At 35.3% G+C, this 22,199-nt stretch overlaps 1 protein-coding gene across 8 annotated transcripts in view; it reads right to left on the reverse strand.

Moving 5' to 3' along the window:
• Positions 1-22,199, reverse strand: part of GOSR1 (golgi SNAP receptor complex member 1) — a 57,529-nt gene that overhangs the window by 21,105 nt on the left and 14,225 nt on the right. For all 8 annotated transcript variants that reach the window (XR_012008567.1, XR_012008566.1, XR_012008565.1 and 5 more), the window contains exons 5-6: positions 21,840-21,931; positions 18,399-18,473 (exon numbers count right to left, since the gene is read on the reverse strand). Coding sequence is in view for 5 of the 8 variants with exons in the window: in XM_072779163.1 (XP_072635264.1) it covers positions 18,399-18,473; positions 21,840-21,931 (167 nt within the window). In the remaining 3 variants the exon portion in view is untranslated. The remainder of the gene's footprint in view (positions 1-18,398; positions 18,474-21,839; positions 21,932-22,199) is intronic.

The raw sequence follows: 22,199 nt of genomic DNA on the forward strand, positions 1-22,199 counted from the left end.
AGGTGATGGGGATTAAGGAGTACACTTGAGATGAGCACTGAATGTTGTATAGAAGTGCTGAGTCACTATATTTTGCACCTGAAACTAATACTACACAGTATGTTAACTAAGTGGAATTTAAATAAAATTTTTTTAAAAAATTATTCAAAAATCAATCAATGTAACCCACCATATATGAGCAGGCTAAAAAGCATTTGACAAAATACAACACCCATCATGAGAAACATTCTCAGAAAAATTAGAGGAATACTCGCTCAACTTGATAGAGGATTTACAAAAACTTACAGCTAGCATTACACTTAACAGTGAAAGACTGGACGTGCCTAGGGGGCTCAATCGGTTAAGTGTCTGCCTTTGGCATAGGTCATGATCCCAGAGTCCTGAGATTGAGTACCCCATTGGGCTCCCTCCTCAGTAGGGAATCTACTTCTCCCTCTCCTTCTCCCCTCCCTGCTGCTCATGCTCTCTCTTGTCCATGCAAACTCTTTCTCTCAAATAAATAAAAATCTTAAAAAAAAAAAAAAGGCCGTAAAAGATTAAACACTTCTCTGTAAGATCTGGCACGGTGCAAGGAACCCCATTCTTACCAGTCTTATTCAATATAGTGCTGGAAATTCTAGCCATGCAATAAAGCAAGAAATGGAAATAAAAGGTATACAGATTGGAAAGGAAGAAATAGATCTTTATTTGCAGATGACAAGATTGTCTACATAGAAAATCTCAAATAATCTATATAAAAATTTCTAGAATGAGTTCAGCAAGGTTGCATTATAAATATGCAAAAATCAATTGTATTTCTATGTACTAGCAAAAAACATGTGGACACCAAACTTAAAAAGAATGCCATTTATAACTGTTGAAAGAAAAACAGGCGTAAATCTAATAAAACTGTACAGAACTTGTGTACACGTTCAGAATTTGTATAGACACAACATTGATGAAGAAATCAAAGAAGACCTAAATAAATGGAGACATACACCACATTCATGGGTTGGAAAACTCAACAGAGTAAAGATGTCAATTCTCCCCAAACTGATTTATAAATTTAATGCAATTCCTAGATATAGACAAGATTATTGTAAAATTTATAAGAAAGCCAAATAATTAGTATGGTTAAAGCAATTCTGAAAAAAGAATAAACGAGAGGAATTAATTTACCCAAATTTAATACTTATTACATAGCTGCAGTAATCAAGACTGTTGGAGAAAAAAAAAAGACCATGATACTGGCAGAGGGATAAACAATGGAACAGAAAAGCTAAAAATTTAAAAACTGAAGTGTTGACCAATGTACCAAACAGCAACAATAGTTACACAAATCCAATCCCAAGTTAGACTGAATATAAAGGTACATACCTTAAGTAGTATTATTGTGGTGAAACAGTGTTAAAAAACAAACAAACAGAACCTAATATGGAAAATACATTTCAGTCTAACTAAACTCAAGTGAATCTGCCTAGATAAAAATGAAAAAACAGAAAGCTAAGCATTTCACACAAATCATCAGAAAACCAGCTAGATATACTTCCATTATTATAATTATCTGATTTCTATAAGATATGAAAATTTCTTGTGGATTTGTTCTTGACCACAGATCTCAGAGCTAAAGTTCTACTAGCTAATAAATCACCCTAACTGCTAGACTCTGATTGGAAAACAAAGCCATTCTGTTTTCTATTCAAAGATAATGTCCTTGAAGAAGTGAGGTTGAAATGGCCACTAAGGAACAACTTTTTGTGTCATTTCATAGCAAGAAAATTCTTTGATGTTGTTTGTAGCACATAGATATAACCCTTGTTTTATGTAATGAGTATGTTCCTTAAAAGGTACCCTTTCTGAAAGTAACATTTTGGCCATTTTAAGTCGTATTTTAAATGTAATAAGACCATTCTATTTACATAAATTATATTAAGTATCTTATAAGGCAAATACTCATGCCTTCATTTTCCATATTTTTTTTGTAGAAAACTGATTTTCAATAATAGGTTTTCTTAAAACACATTTTCATTAAGATAGGTCATTTTAAATATTTCAAATTCACAATTTATCCTCATATAATGGTAATTTTATAGCATCATCTGAACTGCAGTCAAAGAAAACAGTTGGCTGGATTCCCCTGAAAAGGAAACCAACCTAATAGGCTTTCTTACTTATTGAAGAAAACAAAATTATAATCCCAAATATCCTATCTTATGGAGAAGGAGGTCCTCCCTCCCAGTGGCATCCATAGCTTATACAACGGCAAATACAGAGGAAGGCCAGCGATTTCTAAGTTTCAGATTGCCCAAAGTCACTCATTTACCCTAAGCCCTCCTGAAGAGACACCATTCATTCCAAGCATTTTTGATATTGTGGATACCAATTCAACAACAGAGTGGTTCCATAAAGATGGCATAAAGATTGTAAAAGTCAAATTTAAAATTGCTTTCCTTTGGGGAATAATATATACAATGAAGTGGAATTATCCTTCTTAAACAAGTACTTCATAACAGCTCAAAGGCATTCCATAAAGTCATCTGGAGTCTGTAAGCAACAAGTTTCTGTTTCTCTCAAGACCAATTTAAATTAGGTGAAAACAAGGAGTCAAATTTCATCACCAATTATTGAACAGTAGAATCACCAAAGCAACATTTAAACAATTCTTTTTAATAATTAATTTTCCCCAACACACACACTGCAAAATGGCACAAATTTCAGGGGGAAAAAATGGGATTTCAAGCACATATTTTAAAGCAATTTAAACCAAAAAAAAAAAAACAAACATAAGAATTTGGCAAAATCACTTAAATAACACCTAATTAGAATCCTCTTTTATTCTATTAAGTACATAGTAAACAAATAAACAAGTAAATAAGAAGATAAGCAAGTGCATAATAAATAATTTTATTTCTTTAAATTTATTTATTTATTTTAAGATTTATTTATTTATGATGGACATAGAGAGAGAGAGGCAGAGACACAGGAGGAGGGAGAAGCAGACTCCATGCCAGGAGCCCGACACAGGACTCGATCCCGGGACTCCAGGATCGTGCCCTGGGCCAAAGGTAGGCATTAAACTGCTGAGCCACCCAGGGATCCCCAAAAATAACAATTTTAAAACTGATCCCTTTGGGCAGGCTGGTGGCTCAGCAGCTTAGCTGAGCCCAGGGCATGATCCTGGAGACCCAGGATCGAGTCCCATGTCAGGCTCCCTGCATGGAGCCTGCTTCTCCCTCTGCCTGTGTCTCTGCCCCTCTCTCTCTCTCTCTCTCTCTCTCTGTGTCTCTCATGAATAAATAAAATCTTTAAAAAAATTAAAAAAAATAAAACTGATCCCTTTGTAAACTGCAACCAATCATATCATTTACACCAAACACTGTGGTGATGCAGTCTTTTACTGGTAGTTAAACAGAGAGACCCTTAAGATCTAGGTCTTATTTATTTTTGTATACACTCTCTTTTTAAAAAGATTTTATTTATTTCTTCTAGAGAGAGAGAGAGACAGCAGGAGCAGGGGAAGAGCAGAGGGGGGAGAGAGAGGGGGAAGGAATCTCAAATAGACACTGGCTCAATCTCAGGATCCTGAGGTCACGACCTGAGCTGAAACCAAGAATCGGACGTTCAACCGAGTCACCCAGGTGCCCCTGCATATATATATCTATTGAAACAGATAGATAAGTGAATACAATTAAGCTGCAATAGGATACAAAAAACTGTTTTAGTGCAAACAGATATTTATTTTATAGATACCATCTGGGAAATAGAGAAAAAAGGATGAAAGTATAAATTATTTGCAATCCCTATTCCATTAACATTATATATGGTGGCTTATTTCCTTATTTCCTTTGGCATAGAAATTTTGTTTTCTAATTACATGAAGTTACCTAAGGACAAAGAGTAAAGCATCAGACTCAGAATTCTAATTTAGGGAGAAAAAAAAAAGAGAAAAGTTAAAGCTAAATTATTAGCAGTGTGTTCTTTAAAATCAGTAGACTTATTTTTTAGAAGAGTTTTAGGTTTACAGAAATATTTAGCAGAAAGTAGAGTTCCCATACACCCATTTTCCCCTATCAATATCTTTTAGTGTGGTACATTACAATTGATGAGCCAATATTGGTCATTATTATATAAAATCCATAGTTTACATTAGGGTTCACTCTTTCGTGTTGTTCTACAGGTTTTAACAAATGCATAATGTCATGTACCCATCATTACAATGTCATACAGAATAGCTTCACTGCCCATGTGCTCCACCTACTTACTTACTCTTCTTCCTCTTCTCCCCCACCCCGCCCCCCGCCGAACCCTTGGCAACAGCTCATCTTTCTACTGTTGATAGTTTTGCCTTTTGTGCTATAGTTGGAATTACACACACAGTATGTGGCCTTTTCAGACTGGCTTCTTTTGAGCATTTAATGGCTCCTCCATGTCTTTTGGGGCTTGCTAGGTTACTCCTATATTACTGAATAATATTCCATTGTATGGATGTACTGTTCTATCTGTGCTTCCAAGTTCTGGCAATTATGAGTAAACATTTGTGTGCAGGCTTTTGTTTGGACATAAGTTTTCAATTCATTTAGATAATACCCAGGAGCATGACTGCTGGACCATATGGTTAGATTACATTTAATATTTTAATGAAGCTGCCAAACTGGCTCCCAAAGTGGCTATACCATTTTGTATTTCCACCAGCAGCGAGAGTTCCTACTGCTCCACATCCTTGCCAACATTTGATGCTGTGTTTTGGATTTTAGCCATTCTAATAGGTATATAGTGGTATCTGATTGTTTTAATTTGCAATTCCCTAATGACATGATGCTGAATATATTTTCATATGCTTATTTGCCATCTGCTTATCATCTCAGATGAATTGTCTGTTCTGATCTTTTGCCTACTTTTTAATTGTTGAATTTTTTAAAAAAAGATTTTATTTATTTATTCATGAGAGACACAGAAAGAGAGAGGCAGAGATATAGGCAATGGGAGAAGCAGGCTCTATGCACGGAGCCTGATGTGGGACTTGATCCCAGGACTCCAGGATCATGCCCTGAGCCATCCAGGCGTCCCATAATTATTGAATTTTAAGAGTCCTTTGTATATTTTGGGTAACAGTCCTTCATCAGATAAGTGTTTTGCAAATATCTTCTTCCCATCTGTAGCTTTTTTCATTTTTTTAAAAAAGATTTTATTTATTTATTCATGAGAGACAGAGAGAGAGACACAGAGAGAGAGAGGCAAAGACACAGGCAGAATGAGAAACCTAAACATACACGGTTGATAGAGTACAAAGTGCTTTCATGTTTTAGTCTTTCTCTTGCCTTGGAATCCCTTTACCTTATTCTCAACATAAATTGCTTATATCTTAAAGTCCAGCTCAAAAGTCACATCCTTTGTGAAGCCTTTCCCATTATGTATACACCCAGGCAGAACTAATTATTCTTTTTTTTAAATAATATTATGCTTTCATTATTTTGTTTTTTATCAATTCATTCATGAATAAACAAGCATTTAGGATATATTAGACACTGTACTATGCAGTGGAAGAAAAATATCTTAAATTTGTAAAGCTTACAAAGTTTTTTTTTGGAAATGGTGTCTCATTTAATACTTTAAGAATATATCTTATAAGATATCATAATTATGTTTATTATTTCTCCAACTAGAATGAATTCCCAAGGAGTGGAGGCTGAGTCTAATTCATCTTTGACTCCCTAGAGCCTAGTATAGTACCTAGCACACAGGAGACACTCATTTAATACTTGTTAAATAAATGAGTAACAAGACACTTGTTAGATTAATACAGTAGCAATCATAGTTAACGGGGGCAGACAGAGGATATATATGTCACATTGTGCAAACATATCTGGGAAGATAAATTCCTCACTACAGCAGAGTATCTCCAACTCTGTTTTACTGTATAACAAAGCCATGTACTGACTGAAGATAGATTTGATTTCCATATGCTCCAAGGGAAGAAAAATGAGTTCTGCATAAAAGCTCCAAACTAGGTTATTTTGCCTTATAAAACTGTATACTACCACATGAATATGAAAATAAGAAAAGTATTATTCAGAGTTCTATTAAGTTGCTTTGTCATCTATTTCAATATGGAAGACAACTGCACAACCTGAGACAAATGGGGCATGTAATTTTAAAATAATTACATTTAAAATAATTAAATTTAAAATAATAACATGTAATTTTAAAATATGCCATAAATGGGGGATCCCGGGGTGGCTCAGCGGTTTGGCGCCTGCCTTCAGCGCAGGGCCTGATCCTGGAGACCCGGGATTGAGTACCACATCGGGCTCCCTGCATGGAGCCTGTTTCTCCCTCTGCCTGTGTCTCTGCCTCTCTCTCTGTGTCTCTCATGAATAAATAAATAAAATCTTAAAAAATAAAATAAAATATCCCATAAATGAAATGATAGATAACACAGTGAAATAAATACTATCAGTCCTCATATGTTAAAAATTCAAGTCTCTATTATATGAAAACCCCTAATATAGGTAAGGGATATATCTCAAGATCTTTGCATATTCTCATATTTATGGCTACTACTAATACATGTAGCTTCTTCCATAAGCTTCTCATTTTTCTACTTAGGAACACCACTTTTTTTTTTTTTTTTTTAAGATTTATTTACTTATTCATGAGAGACACACAGAGAGAGGCACAGACACATGCAGAAGGAGAAGCAGGCTCCCTGCAGGGAGCCCAATGTGGGACTCGATCCTGGACCACAGGCGTCCCAGGAGCACCACTTTTTGTAGGATCGCTTCATTAGCATTACCTTTATAATGGTGTTTTCTCCATGGAGTGATGTTTCACAAAGAAATAAAAGTATATGTATGTATGTATGTATGTGTATAAACCATTTCAGGTAGTTACCAAGTAAATAATAACAAGCAGGGGCACCTGGGTGGCTCAGTGGTTGAGAGTCTGCCTTTGACTCAGTTCGTGATCCCAGGTCGTGGGACTGGGTAATCTGACCATCATTTAATTGGAGTCATATGGTATTTATTACACAACAAATGTACATATGATTACACCAAAAACTTTTGGAATAAAGCCACTCCTTGTAAAAGTCACTAAATTATGGTGATCATATGTCTTATACTTTTCAAATATGGTCATGCTCCATTAACACAATTAAAATTTAATTTCACAAAGATGATCCTAACATTAGAAGTATTTCAAATTATATTTAAGGCATGTAAATTAACAATGCACATAAAAGGTTTTCATCTTTAGTATTTGCTTTTCTTACTCTCTAAAACCCTCATTATGTTTTGCTTCATACAGACATGCCTTACAAAGCTTCTTTACATGCATTTATCTTAGCAACTGTGTGATGTGGATACCATAAAAATCGGTTTAGATTGAGTACATACTAATTGTCCAAAAAGATACAAGGTTCTCTCTTCAGTATAATTTGGATCAAGTTAGATTCTGAATAATGATCATAGCAACAGTAAAAGCTTACATTTCTGTAAGGGCTTAGCAGTTTATAGGAAAAAAAAATCGGTTTAGAAAAGCAGTGTAGTATTGCAGAAGCAACACAGAGCACCAGCTTTAATTAGCTGTGGGACCTCCGAGAAATCTAGCTAAAATCATGAAACAAAAAATGAAGCCATTTTCATTGTTTTTAAAACACCTATGTAAAATATTTCCACAACCACAACTCTCGATCATCTAACCTAAATGACAAGTCTGATAAATTAAAAAAATTCAAAATATTAATAGTCTAAACATATGCTAAGAAAAAAGTCATAAGAAAAATTGTTAGTAGAGAAAAGGTAAGCCTCTGACAATATAGTAGTTCTTTACTTACTCATGAACATATTTACACCTAAGTGTACAAGTATATGTACCATCTCAGATAATAAAAACCATATCTGCTGAAGTCAATGGAATGAAAACAAAACATATTCTCAATACTGTAATTGATTCTGTGTATTTAAATGTAACTTGCTTTATACAACAGCCCTGTATTTGAAAAGTTAGGTGAAATGAATTCTTTTGATTTTTTAAGTGCTTTTAATTGTGTAAAATGCCTTAACTCTTAAGCCATTCTTCCTAAAAATCATGTAACATAAAGGGACAGCTACAATCCCATTACAAAAAACAAAACAAAACAAAACAAAAAACCAAAACCAAAACCAAAACAAACAAAAAACCAAAACACCCCAAAAACAAGACACAGGGAGGTCACATCACCTGCTTTTCAGAAAAATGTAAAGCAACTGATCTTTCAAACCTTAATAGCATTATGCATGCTGAATCCCTAAAATAAGAAAAATAAAATTTAAAAAAAAGCAAGTCACAGGGAGGCAGTATGATGTGGGACAAATATGGAACCAGGTTAGGAAATACAGGTTTGAATTTTTATGAAACCTTAGCCTATGTCCTTTCTGAATCTTGTTTCTATCTATAAATAAGAGAGATAAGCATCTGCCAAAGACTGTTAGTATATACCATAGAAGAATTTGACTTTTAATTATTTATCACCTTAATAATATCCCCTTTAGTTCTCAAAATCAAATTTCATATGTAAATATAGCATCTGGACCAATATCTTATACATTGTATGTATTTAATAAATATTTGGGGAATAAGTAAATGAATGAAACAGGTTTCCTATAATGGGAAACAGGTGTCCTACATATACATGTATATGAAACCAAAATTAATACCTTCTGTTTACATCTACATACATCCATTCATTTAAACAAGAAATAAATATTAAGTGTCTATGATATAATAGGAACTAGGGACACAACACTGCCAACAGACTAGACTAATCAGGTCCCTACCTTTACAAAAGTTACATTCAAGGAGTCACTTGATGATAAAAAATAAAAAGCCCAACAAATTATTACAGATTCTCATAAATGCTATAAGAGAAGCCAAAAAAAAAAAAAAAAAAGAGTGCCTTCTTAGAGATAAAAAAGGTCTATTTTAGATAATATAGTCAGAAACTCCTCTTTGAAGAAGTGACAAGTGACCTTAGACTAAAGATGTCAATGAATAAGCCACATGAAAAGCTAAGAAAAGAGTATTTTAAGCAGATAGAACAAGTTAGAAGTACAAAGAAGCTGAGAAGGGAAAAGGCTTAGTATCTCTGGGAAAGAAGTAAATAGAGGCCAGCATATCTAGTATCTAGATCAGACGAGATCGGGTGCGTTCAGGGTGGTATGGCCGTAGACCATATCTAGTATCTAATAAACAAAGGGAAAGAGTGATATAGATGAAGGGATGGAGAGGAGGTTGGAGATTTAGGCAGTAGGTTGTATCATGCAGCGTTTCATAGGCCCACAAAAAATTCATAATTCAGTAGTGGTGGGGGATGGAGGAAGGCAGAATGGAAATTTTTTTGGTAAAGATTTTACTTATCCATTCACGAGACAGAGAGAGAGAGAGAGAGAGAGAGAGAGAGGCAGAGATACAGGCAGAGGGAGAAGCAGGCCCCCTGCAGCGAGCCTGTTGCAGAACTCGATCCCAGGACCCCAGAATCACACCCTGGGCCGAAGGCAGGTGCCAAACCGCTGAGCCACCCAGGGATCCCCCTAGAATGGAAAATTAAAGTAAAAGTCCACCTCAAGGGATGCCTGGGTGGCTCAGTGGTTGAGCATCTGCCTTTGGCTTGGGGCAATGATCCCCATCCCAGGATCAAGTCCCACATCCTCCCACATCGGGCTCCTTGCAGGGAGCCTGCATCTCCCTCTATGTCTCTGCCTCTCTCTGTGTCTCTCATGAATAAATAAATAAAATCTTTAAAAAAAAATCACTAGAAGAAAAGATTTTGTTTAACCATACTATTTCTATGTTTATGGCTTGGAATACAGAAGAGAGTGTAGTAAATCCAACTGAAGCGAAAGTTGGCTAATAACTTCTCTGGAGCTCTGTATATGACACATTCTCTTCTGATTAACAGATGTTCTAAGTCCACTAGCCATAGTGATGGATTTGTGATCAGCTGGGCCAATCACAGTAACCCTCCCTGCACCCTCAAGCCCAGGGAGAAATTCAGAGCCAAGAGTCTTGGAGTATCTCCAAAAGAAACTGCATTTGTAGTTTAAAAATCTTGCCACAAAGAAAATTCCAGGCTGAAACAGATTCACTAGTAAATTTCATCAAACTTAATTTAAGGAAAGAATAACACCAAACCTGTACAAATTCTTTCAGCAAACAGTAAAGGGGACATTTCTCAACTCATTTAATGGGGCCAAAGATATTTTAAGAAAACTAAAGATATTCTTCACAAGCATAATGCAAAAATCCTTAAAATAAATTCAGGAATATATCAAAAGGATAATAAATATATCATGACAAAGTGGAGTTTATTCTAGGAATCAAGATTGCTTTAATGTTTGAAAATAATCAATGCAATTCACCATATTACAGCAATAAGGGAAAAAAATTGATCACCTCGGTAGATGCAAAACAAGATATAAAAAATTCAACCCCAACCATGACAACAACTTTTAGCAAGAGAGAGACTAAAAGCAGTAATAGTCCAGTGACAATAAGCACAATAAGTACCCAGGTCTTAGTTTCTGAACCATTCTCCAAAAATAGGAACTAATGCTGATTGGAGAAGTGGTTGATTCCAGGGCTGAGGTAGGGAAAATACAAGAGCCATGAAAACTGTGTGGTAACAAATTATAAAGAAAGATAAAAAAAAGATGGGGCATGTCAAATGACAGAAGCTAACCTGAAGGAATGCCCAATGGCTAAAGTTGGAACAATTTGAGCAACAAAATAATGATGATGTTAGATTATAACCCAAAGTATAAAATAAATATCCATGAGTCTACACTGATAAACAAAAAATAAAATCAATGAGGGAGAAGGGTACTTAGAGAATCTCAACTATTAAATGTACAAAGACTGGCGGCCCCGGTGGCGTAGCGGCTTAGCGCCGCCTGCAGCCTGAGGTGTGATACTGGAGACCCAGGATCGAGTCCCATGTTGAGCTCCTTGCATGGAGCCTGCTTCTCCCTCTGCCTGTGTCTCTGCCTCTCTCTCTGTGTGTCTCTCTCATGAATAAATAAATAAAATCTTCAAAAAAAAATAAATGTACAGACCGATGGAAACAGAAAATCACCAGTAGACAAACAACCCAGGAATAACTGGGGAAGCAAGATTCACTAACGGATACTAAAATTACTGGAAAAGGGACACCTGGGTGGCTCAGCAGTTGAGCATCTGCCTTTGGCTCAGGGCGTGATCCTGGAGTTCCAGGATCAGAGTCCCACATCAGGCTCCCTGCGTGGAGCCTGCTTCTCCCTCTGCCTGTGTTTCTGCCTCTCTCTTTCTGGGTCTCTCATGAATACATAAATAAAATCTTTAAAAAAAAAAAAAAAAAACTACCGGAAAAAGTTCACAGAGAAATAGGGTATTTGCAGAATTTCAAAGCATCTTTCCATATATTTATTAATTACAATGGGAAACAATTTTACAGTAGAGAAATGTGACAGACACCACTTTAAGCAATCTAGATTAATATTATCAATAAGACATACTGGCATGATATACACCCTGGTATGATGCTCCAAGAAGGGCCCAATATCACCATATGGTATTCTTGCCAAAAATGCGTAAGGTCAGACCAGAACACTTAAGAGTAGTGGTCAGTTATTTTTGTACAATGTCCCTTAACTTGGGTATGTCTGTCTGACATCTTCTCTTGACAAATTAAGGCTGGGTAATTTTTTTTTTTTTTTTAAATTTTTATTTATTTATGATAGTCACACAGAGAGAGAAAGAGAGAGGCAGAGACATAGGCAGAGGGAGAAGCAGGCTCCATGCACCGGGAACCCGATGTGGGATTCGATCCGGGGTCTCCAGGATCGCGCCCTGGGCCAAAGGCAGGCGCTAAACCGCTGCGCCACCCAGGGATCCCGAGGCTGGGTAATTTTATCACAGATCTGAGGAGACTAAGGAGACATGACACCTAAATACAACATAGGAGCCTGAACTGAATCTTGGAACATAAAAAGAACATTAGTGAAAGAATCGGTGAATAAAGTCTGTAGTTTAGTTAATATTATTATATGATAATTTGCTGAATTTGATAATTGTATTAAGGTACTATAAAACATTAACATTAGGAAAGCTGGGTGAAGGGTAGAAGAAATTCTCTGTACTATTTGTGCAATTATTCTGTAGTCTAAAATTTCAAAATAAAAAGCTAAAAAAAGGGATCCCTGGGTGGCGCAGCGGTTTGGCGCCTGCCTTTGGCCCAGGGCGTGATCCTGGAGACCCGGGATCGAATCCCACATCAGGCTCCCGGTACATGGAGCCTGCTTCTCCCTCTGCCTGTGTCTCTGCCTCCCTCTCTCTCTCTCTGTGTGACTATCATAAATAAATAAATAATTAAAAAATAAAAATAAAAAAATAAAAAGCTAAAAAAACCCAACCAACAAAAAAAGTAACCCTTGGTAAATCAGGAAGGGAAGGTTCTTTTGCAACCTGATTAAGGGCATGTACAAAACTCTCTGAATATCAAAGGATAAATGTTTCTCCCTAAATACAAAGCAAGGCAAGAATATCTGCATTGACCGCTTCCATTTAGCATTGTGTTGGTGGTTTGACCCAGTGCAATGAGGAAAGGGATAAAAGGCACACAGGTTAGAAAGAAAGAAAGAAAACTAAATTCTTAGATAACATGATTACAAACATAGAAAATCCCAAAAGATTTACCAAGAAACTACTATAAATATAAGTAAACAATAAGGTCATAGGATGAAAAGTTATATACAATAATCAATTATATTTCTGTATCAGACAAAACAATTGGAAAATGAAAAATTCCACTTATTTATTTTTTTTAAAGATTTATTTATTTATTTATGATAGACACACAGAGAGAGAGAGGCAGAGACACAGGCAGAAGGAGAAGCAGGCTCCATGCCGGGAGCCCGATATGGGACTCGATCCCAGGACTCCAGCATCGCGCCCTGGGCCAAAGGCAGGCGCCAAACCGCTAAGCCTCCCAGGGATCCCCTAAAATTCCATTTATAATCACATCCCCAAACAGGAAATATTTAAAAACAAATTTAACATAATTTGTGCAACATAATTTCACCTGTGTGGTGAAAACCATAAAATGCTACAAGAAAAAAAATGAGACCTAAATAAATAGAAAAACATACCACGGTCCTGAATTGGAAGATTTGCTATTGTTACCATGGGAATTCTCCCCAAATGGTTGTGCAGATTCAATGTAATCTTATTTAAAATACCAGCAAGTTTTTTTTTTTTTTTTATAAGCTGGTTGTAAAATTTGTATGGTAATAAAAAGGACTCAGAAGAGCCAAACAATTCTGAAAATACAGAGCAAAGTTAGAAGACCTGCATTACCTTATTTCAAGACTTAAAGCTACGTAATCAAAACAGTTCAGCTACTGGCCTAAGGATGGACCTATAGGGCAGCCTGGGTTGCTTAGCGGTTTAGTGCCGCCTTCAGCCCCTGGTGTGATCCTGGAGACCTGGGATCAAGTCCCACGTCAGGCTCCCTGCATGGAGCCTGCTTCTCCCTCTGCCTGTGTCTCTGCCTCTCTCTCTCTCTCTCTCTCTGTCTCTCATGAATAAATAAATAAAATCTTAAAAAAAAATAGATGGACCTATATAGGTCAATGGAACAATATAGGGTTCAGAAATAAACCAACTAACAAACGGTTAATTAATTCTCAATAAAAGGTGCCAATTAATTCAGTGGGGGAAAGGAGAGTCTTTTCAATAAACAGTCCTGAAACAACTGGATATTCATGTGGTAAATAAATGAATCTTGACCTTAACTCACTAGATACAAAAATGAAGTAAAAATGCTAAGATTGTAAAACTTCTGTTAGAAAACAAAGGGCAAAATATTTGCAAACTTTGGTCAAGATTTTTCAGTCTGAAAATACATGAATCATAAAAGAAAAACTGATCAACTAGACTTCATCAAAATGTAAAACCTCTGCTCTTTTAGAGCATAATGAAAATGAAAAAATTTTCATAATGAAAATGAAAAAAGTCCGAGCCTCAAGGAAAACATCTGCAAAACCTCTGAGAAAGAACTTGTATCCAGGATACAGAAAGAATTTTTAAAACTCAGTAGTAGAAAAAAACAAAACAAAACTCAATAGTAAAAAGATAAACAGCCCAATTAAAAAATGTGCAAAATATATGGACATTTCATTAAAGATAAACAAGTGGCATATAGCACTTGAAAGGATGTTTATCATTAGTCATAGAGAAGTGCAAATTAAAACCACAATGAGATACAATTACACATCTATTAGAATAGCTAAAAGAGGACTGACACTATCAAATGCTGGAAAGGATTTAAAGTAACTGGAAAGTTCAATATAGGATTGTCAGGAATGCAAAAATGATAAAACCACTTAATGTCTGACAGTTTCCTATAAAACGAAACATAAACTTACTCTTGCCATATAATCCAATAATTCAACTCCTACGTAATTACTCAAGAGAAATGAAAACAGAGCCACATGAAACTGTCTAAGAGTGGTCATATCAGCTTTATTGATAATAGTCCAAAACTAAAACATTAACCTACGTATCCACCAAGATATATCATACGGTGGAAATTATTCAGTGACAGAAAGGAAATGACTACTAATACAAAAATACACATATGTTAAAACTACATCCTTTAAAAGTAAAGGATGAGAGACATCATAATGGTAATAGTTCTTAAAGGAAAAAAAGAACTTTAAAAATAGAAAACTAATTCAGATACTTCTTTCAAAAAGGAAAATATAAAGAACAATGAAAGAAAATGGTTAAAGGAAGAGAAATCAATCTAAATAGCAAGCAAAGAGCTCATAGAAATACATCTACATTACAGCCCAGTAAAAAACAAATAGCTACAAGCTTGACGCTAATTCAAAGTCAGCATTTTCTTCTGACTGATGTACTGAAAACAGACTCAGAGAATAACAAGTCAAAAACGAAAGCTACTTTATCCACAGGAAGAGAAATTATTGGCTTTCATAAGATAAATTGTTACAAGCTAACAACATTTATTTTTAGATAAAATGTATTAATGGGAACTGGTAAAAACAATTACAAAATTAGTTTTTTTTTTTAAGTTTGGCATTCATTTCTAAAACATGTTTTATTCTTTTTCAAGGCAAAAATATGTACTTTTGAAACAAGTATAGAAGTGTACATTACCATAAAAAATGTTATGAAGAATCAAATAAAAATCTACATTTGCAAAAAAAAAAAAAAAAAAAAAACTACATTTGCTTCTCTAGCCATAAAAAGTCCAGTGCTACTGTACAAAATCAAACTAGTTACCTGAGTTACTGGATATTAAAAATCTTTATTCATGAAATATCAAAATAAAAAATATCAAAAAAATACCCTAGTAGCAAATCTAGCCTATTAATTACAAATGAACTATATAATCTATAATCACTACAGGTTTCTATAATCACTTTTAGGCTAATTTAACTACTACTACTTTATGCTTTTGTTTGGCTGCTTAACCTATGTTTTCTCTAATGAAAATGTATCCCTTGTATTAAAAAAAAAAGTCTATTACTGCAGAATTTTTGCCTATCTTGATATAAATTTAAAAAATTCAAAGTATCAGTGTTACTGAAGGCACTGGGGAATGTTTACATATATGCTACTAATGAGACTCTAGCGAACCTTTAGAAGATAATTTGATAATATATCAAAAGCTTTACAAATGAATATATTCCAATTCTAAGAATCATAAGGAAATAAAAGACTTCAATATGTATAATAATGAAAACTGAATATAATCCAAAAAGCCAACATTAGGGAAATGGTTACATCTTGGTCTGTATTATGAGATATATGCAAAAATAAACCAATAATTTATCAAATAACATGCAAAAAGGCTCCCAATCTACCAGTAAAAAATGGTCACAGAATCTGTACTAACAAGTGATTTGAATTGTCTTTTTTGTGTTATTCATACTTTCTACTCTGAGAACTTTTATTATAAAGAGCACTTCTAGCTTCTGTAAGGAAAAAGTTCTGAAAAGACCTTGCCAATTCTTCCCTAAAGCACTTAGCCAATGACACAGAGATGACACTGAAAAAACAGAAAAAGTTTTCCATATTATTTGTACACCGATCATCTATGATTTTATGTTATTACCTAACAAATATTTATAATTTACCCACAAAAGATTGATTTTCCCAAAATGTATTTGGAATCTGTGTTCCAATGTTGAGAGCAATGACTGAGCCCTTGCTTTTGGTCTCAACAACTTCCCTAATTCTTCTTCTTTTTTTTTTTTTTTTTTGAAGATTTATTTATTTATGAGAGACAGAGACAGAGAGACAGAGAGAGAGAGAGGGGTGGGGGCAGAGACATAGGCAGAGGGAGAAGCAGGCTCCATGCAGGGAGCCCGATGCAGGACCCAATCCTGGAACTCCAGGATCACACCCTGAGCCAAAGGCAGACGCTCAACTGCTGAGCCACCCAGAAGTCCCAACAACTTCCCTAATTCATCAGAAGCTCATATTCCATACAACTCATCTGGCCTGCTTCTCTCTGTACAGAATGAGCACATATAAACTTTTTCACAAAAATACTGAAAGGAGTATATATAAAGTATATCATATGTAAAACTGAGAAAAATGGAAAACACCTTTTGATTTCCAATCTTCTCATCATTTTTATAACCCTAAATTATTTGTTATATGCTCCTGAACTGATATATTTTTTTTTCCTGTAAAATGAACAATATAAAACTCCTGAAGGGTTTTCTTTGAATTGTCAAAATGAAGGCAAAACTGCAAATTTTCATATATAATTTATAAAAAAACAGTGTTTGGAAATTACTGGAAATAAACAATATTAATTTATATCATTACTCTGGTATACTACAGCAACAAATTATTCTTAATGTAATTCAACTACAGCATTTCTTTTTTTTTTTTTAAGATTTTATTTATTTATTTGACAGGGAGAGAGCACAAGCAGGGGGAGCAGCAGAAGGAGATGGAGAAGGGAGCCTGACATGGGGCTCAATTCCAGGACCTCAGGACTATGACCTGGGTCCGAAGGCAGATGCTTAACTGAGCCACCCAGGCACCCTCATTTCTAACTTTTTAACATCTTTTTGAAGCAATAAATACAGAAACACTGATGCAATTTTAACCTTTACTTTGTGCTACTCGAGTGTCTTATCCCTCAAATCTACTCTGTAACTAAAGAATGTATTAATATAGTTTTGGATGTAACACAAAATGGTGGTTTTCATCAAATACAAAAAGAACTACCAAAGCTAGGAGTAACTATAAACTAAACATACTCTAGGAAAGACTGCCCCCTTGTGCCAATCAATAACATTCAACAGATTAAGAAAGGACACTAAGAACTATATCCAACACTACAAGAACCCAGACTTCTAAAAAGGTCTTTTTCCATGTTCTGATTTCACCAGCTTATATTTAAAGTGGTGATCTTTAAAGAAAAATAAATTGAAAAGTACATTAAGATCCTTCAGACATGACTAATTTATGACATTTAGCAGCAAATATCAACATAATTTGTAACATTTAATTACTGTGGATACTAGCTGCTCAAGGGCTTAGAGGCTAAGCTCAGAGAGGAGTAACTTTCTGACCTCTAAGTTCTACAACAAAATGCAGAGAAAATATTAAAGAAACCAGTAGCTTGCAGAGAAAAACATACATGAAAAAGGGATAGAATATGGTGACTTGTTTTTAAAACATACAGAGTTCATTTTTAGGCTTTTCTTCTGAATTCTTAGATAATAAGATATTTTCTTTGGATCTGACCTATGGCCTGTTACTCTTTATAAAGCTTCTTGGGGGATCCCTGGGTGGCGCAGTGGTTTAGCGCCTGCCTTTGGCCCAGGGCACGATCCTGGAGACCCGGGATCGAATCCCACGTCAGGCTCCCGGTGCATGGAGCCTGCTTCTCCCTCTGCCTGTGTCTCTGCCTCTCTCTCTTTCTGTGACTATCATAAATAAATAAAAATTAAAAAAAAAAAATAAAGCTTCTTGGCTTATATAAGTGGTAACAGGGCATTAAAACATAAGTTATTATCAGCATCATTACTACTATCATTACTACTAATCAACAGCACCAAACAAATATATTAGATGGATTGACTTGCTAAAGAAAAGAACATTAAGGATAAAAAGATAAAAGTAAAAACTAAGTGATGTGAATGCAGATTTTGGATATTCCATAGCATAGTATCTTTCCTAATTAACAGCTAGAAAAGTTACAATTCCATTTCTACCAAATAGGGTTCTTAGGAGAATTAAATGAATCAGCACTGATAAAGCACTTGCTATAAAAAACACCACAAAACGTTTGTTACATCAACAAAGGAATTTGTAAGCATGAGAAGCTACATGGCATGTATGTATACAATAATACCTACTTTCGAAGGTGGTCATGTTCTTTCAAAAATAGTTCAGTTCTTCTGTTGTTTACTCCAGATCCACTTTTATATGACCTAGAATAAAACAGAAAATTTAAGAACATTTTTGGCAGATATTGCAAAATAGAAGTGATCGACTCCAGTAATATCCAAAGTAGATAAATTGAGCCTATTGTTTTGAGTGAACAGTTAAAATGTCATTTTCATCTTCTAAAAATGATATCCATAATAAATAGAAAAATATAATTGCCTCTCTAATTTAGGGCTGTTTATTTTTTACCAAAATAATCCAACATTTTATTTTATTTTTTTATTATTTTTTTAAAGATTTATTTATTCATGATAGAGAGAGAGAGAGAGAGAGAGAGAGGCAGAGACACAGGCAGAGGGAGAAGCAGGCTCCATGCCAGGAGCCCGACACGGGACTCGATCCCGGGACCCCAGGATCCCGCCCTGGGCCAAAGGCAGGCGCGCTAAACTGCTGAGCCACCCAGGGATCCCCCTAATCCAACATTTTAAACAAACAAAAATCTTTTCCTCTGTCTACTATTGCTGTTATTATCTTTTTATATTATTGTCTCTTAATTTTCTCCAAATGGAGATAAAATTTTAACTGGTTACTACACAGCATATGGGGTAGGAAGCTACTGCTATAGAATGTTTTCCTTCACAATGGTATATGTAGTCTATCAGCTAAAGCCTATGGAGCTAAAATGAAGCTTGAGATCTGCCAATTCTGGCATTTGTCTTGGCTGTAAATGCACTAAAATTTACAAGAAAATAATTTTTATCATTACTATCAACACTCATGTTTCTGCTCTTTACTCATGTTAAAATTACAAAAACTAAATGCAAAATTCATGAAACTGGGGCACCTGGGTGGTTCAGTTGGTTAAGCGTCTGCCTTTGGCTCAGGTCAAGGTTCCAGGATCCTGGGATTGAGCCCTGCATCAGGCTCCCTGCTTGGTTGGGAGTCTGCTTCTGCCTCTCCCCTCTGCTTGTGCTCTTGCTTGTTCATTTTTTCAAAAAAATAAATGAAAGCTTTAAAAAAAAATTCAAGAAACGGCACATATAGGAAGACAAAAGAGGGCCATGCTGATAAAACCGAACTGCTTGCTAAGAGGCAGTGATAATTTGCAAAGCAGAGAAGGAAAGAAACCCCAGGAAAAGCATCATGAGATAACCAAAAACGCATAGAACTTGCAAGACAGACGATTCTTCTTCTTCTTTTTTTTAAGTAATTGCCACATCCAACATGGAGCTCAAACTCACAACCCAGAGATCAAGAGCCATGCACTCCTCCAACCGAGCCAGCCAGGGGCCCTGAAGACAGGTGATTTAGATTTAAATCTATACTGGCATCATTTATTATTAGCCAGTTAACCTTTTTTTTTTTTTTTGCCAGTTAACCTTTGACAAGTCTCTTAATACCTAGTTTTATAATTTAGTACTAATAATTTCATGAGAGACACAGAGAGAGAGAGAGAGAGAGGAAGGGAGGAAGAGACACAGGGGGAGAGAGAGAGAGAGAGAGAGAGAGAGAGAGAGAGAGAGAGAGGCAGAGACCCAGGCAGAGGGAGAAGCAGGCTCCATGCAGAGAGCCCGATGTGGGACTCAATCCCAGGTCTCCAGGATCAGGCCCTGGGCTGAAGGCGGCGCTAAACTGCTGAGCCACCCAGGCTGCCTAGTACTAATTATTTCTATCTATACCAAAAAACTATATGAAGCCAGAAAAGAGGTAATATATGGAAAAGTAGTGTACAATTGCAAAGAACCTTAAAATGTCAGTTATTACTACTATATCTCATCTTACTAATCATATTCTGCTTTGCATTATATTAACCTGAGTACATGTCTTACTCCTCTCTAGTATCCAGATTATAAACTCCTAGAGGGCTAAGTTGGTCTTTTCATTTCTAGCTTCTACTATGACTGATCAAGAGTCTTACTCATGGCTGGTAATCAGAAAATAGTTTAATGAATGGATGAACATGTTTATGATTATTTTTCAGAAAGCAAGTTATTATAGTGGGCTATATTCTAACAATTCCCACAAATTTGCCTCAACACCGGTTCTCAATGTATTCCTAAAAATACGTACATGAATAGTCTGTACAGGTATTAAGTAAAAGACTTACAAAAAAAAAAAAAAAAGACTTACATGTTCCTGAGAACAATAAATATTACAAAATATCTATCTAATTATGGCAAAAATGCTTTTTTTTACTCCTACATGTTTCACAAAGTACATAAGACTAAACATTAAAAAAACAGAACATACAATAAAAATTAACTTTCCAAGATAATTTTTGGGGACAGGAACATAACTTTGATGGCTGGGTAATCCTCGATTAGTTTTGAGCAAAAATTCTGAATGAAATGAATATGAAATTACTTCTGTTGCAAAACTATTTTACTGTCGAACAAAATAAAGGATCTCTAGGAAAATATTTCTCAGAGTATACATGGTACGTATCAGATTATGATATGGTGATGTATACTATAGATATGTTTATGAAACATAAGATAATCATTACTTATGAAACATAAGTACCATAAATTTATCACAAGGGATGCCTAGGTGGTTCAGTAGTTGAACATCTGCCTTCGGCTCGGGTTGTGATCCTGGAGTCCCGGGATTGAGTACTGAATCAGGCTTCCTGCAGGGCGCCTGACTCTCCCTCTGCCTATGTGTTGCCTCTCTCTGTGTCTCTCATGAGTAAATAAATAAAATCTTTAAAAATAGTTAAATTATCACAAGGGAGACAATGATAAGCATCAATAGATGGTCCAAAAGTGGAAAGTCTTCACGTTTAATTAGCTGCCCAACAGATCTACAATTGTAAAAAATATTTTATTTATTTTTTATTTTTTAGATTTTACTTATTTATTTGAAAGAGAGAGAGAGGGAGTGGGAGAGTGAGGGGAGAAGCAGAGGGAGAGGAACAAGCAGACTCCTTGCTAAGTGTGGAACCCAATAGGGGCTTGATCCCATGACCCCAAGATCATGACCTGAGCAGAAATCAAGAGTCGGATGCTCAATTGACTGAGCTGCCCAGGCACTCTGAGAAAAAAAATTTAAATGTGCATATGAAATGCTAGACTGCATTATTGAACGTAAGGTAAATGGATGGAAGAACAAATCTTTAAAGTTATAGACTGAGATTAGCATAAAAACATTGGGAGTTCTTAAATAATTTGACATGGCTATGAAGTTTGAATAAAACCTGGAAAACAGATATTTCAAATTCCAGAGAAATAAAAGTTTCTTTCTTTACACACACACACACATATATACACATATACATACATATATATAAATTTATACATATACATATCTATAAAAATTACTGAGATACATATATATATATGTAACTGTTATCAGAAAGGGAAACACAGAGAGCTTCAACATCCTACAAAATAACATAAAAGGTAACTTACTCAATATCCTTTCGTACTGATCCCATCAAATTTTCCCTTTCCCGTATTGCCATAAAGTTTGCTTTGGTTTTATGGAATTCATGTGTATAATCCTGCAATAAATCAATATCCAATCTCAACATAAGCTCTTTATATGTTTTCATCTTATTGAACCAATTATATACTGTCATCATATGTTACTGTCAAGAAAATTGCTATTTAAGAATCAAATAGTCACGAGGTAAAAACAACATTATAGTCCCTTTCCTGAAGAGTGACCAACTTCTTTCAAATGAAAACAATTCAGTGTTGGGGTAATAGTACCACTAGATGGCTATCCCTTGTATCTTCTAGTACTTTGTCTTATGGGACAGAATTATA

The sequence above is a fragment of the Canis lupus genome, chromosome 16, assembly GCF_048164855.1.
Source record: "Canis lupus baileyi chromosome 16, mCanLup2.hap1, whole genome shotgun sequence".
NCBI lineage: Eukaryota > Metazoa > Chordata > Mammalia > Carnivora > Canidae > Canis > Canis lupus.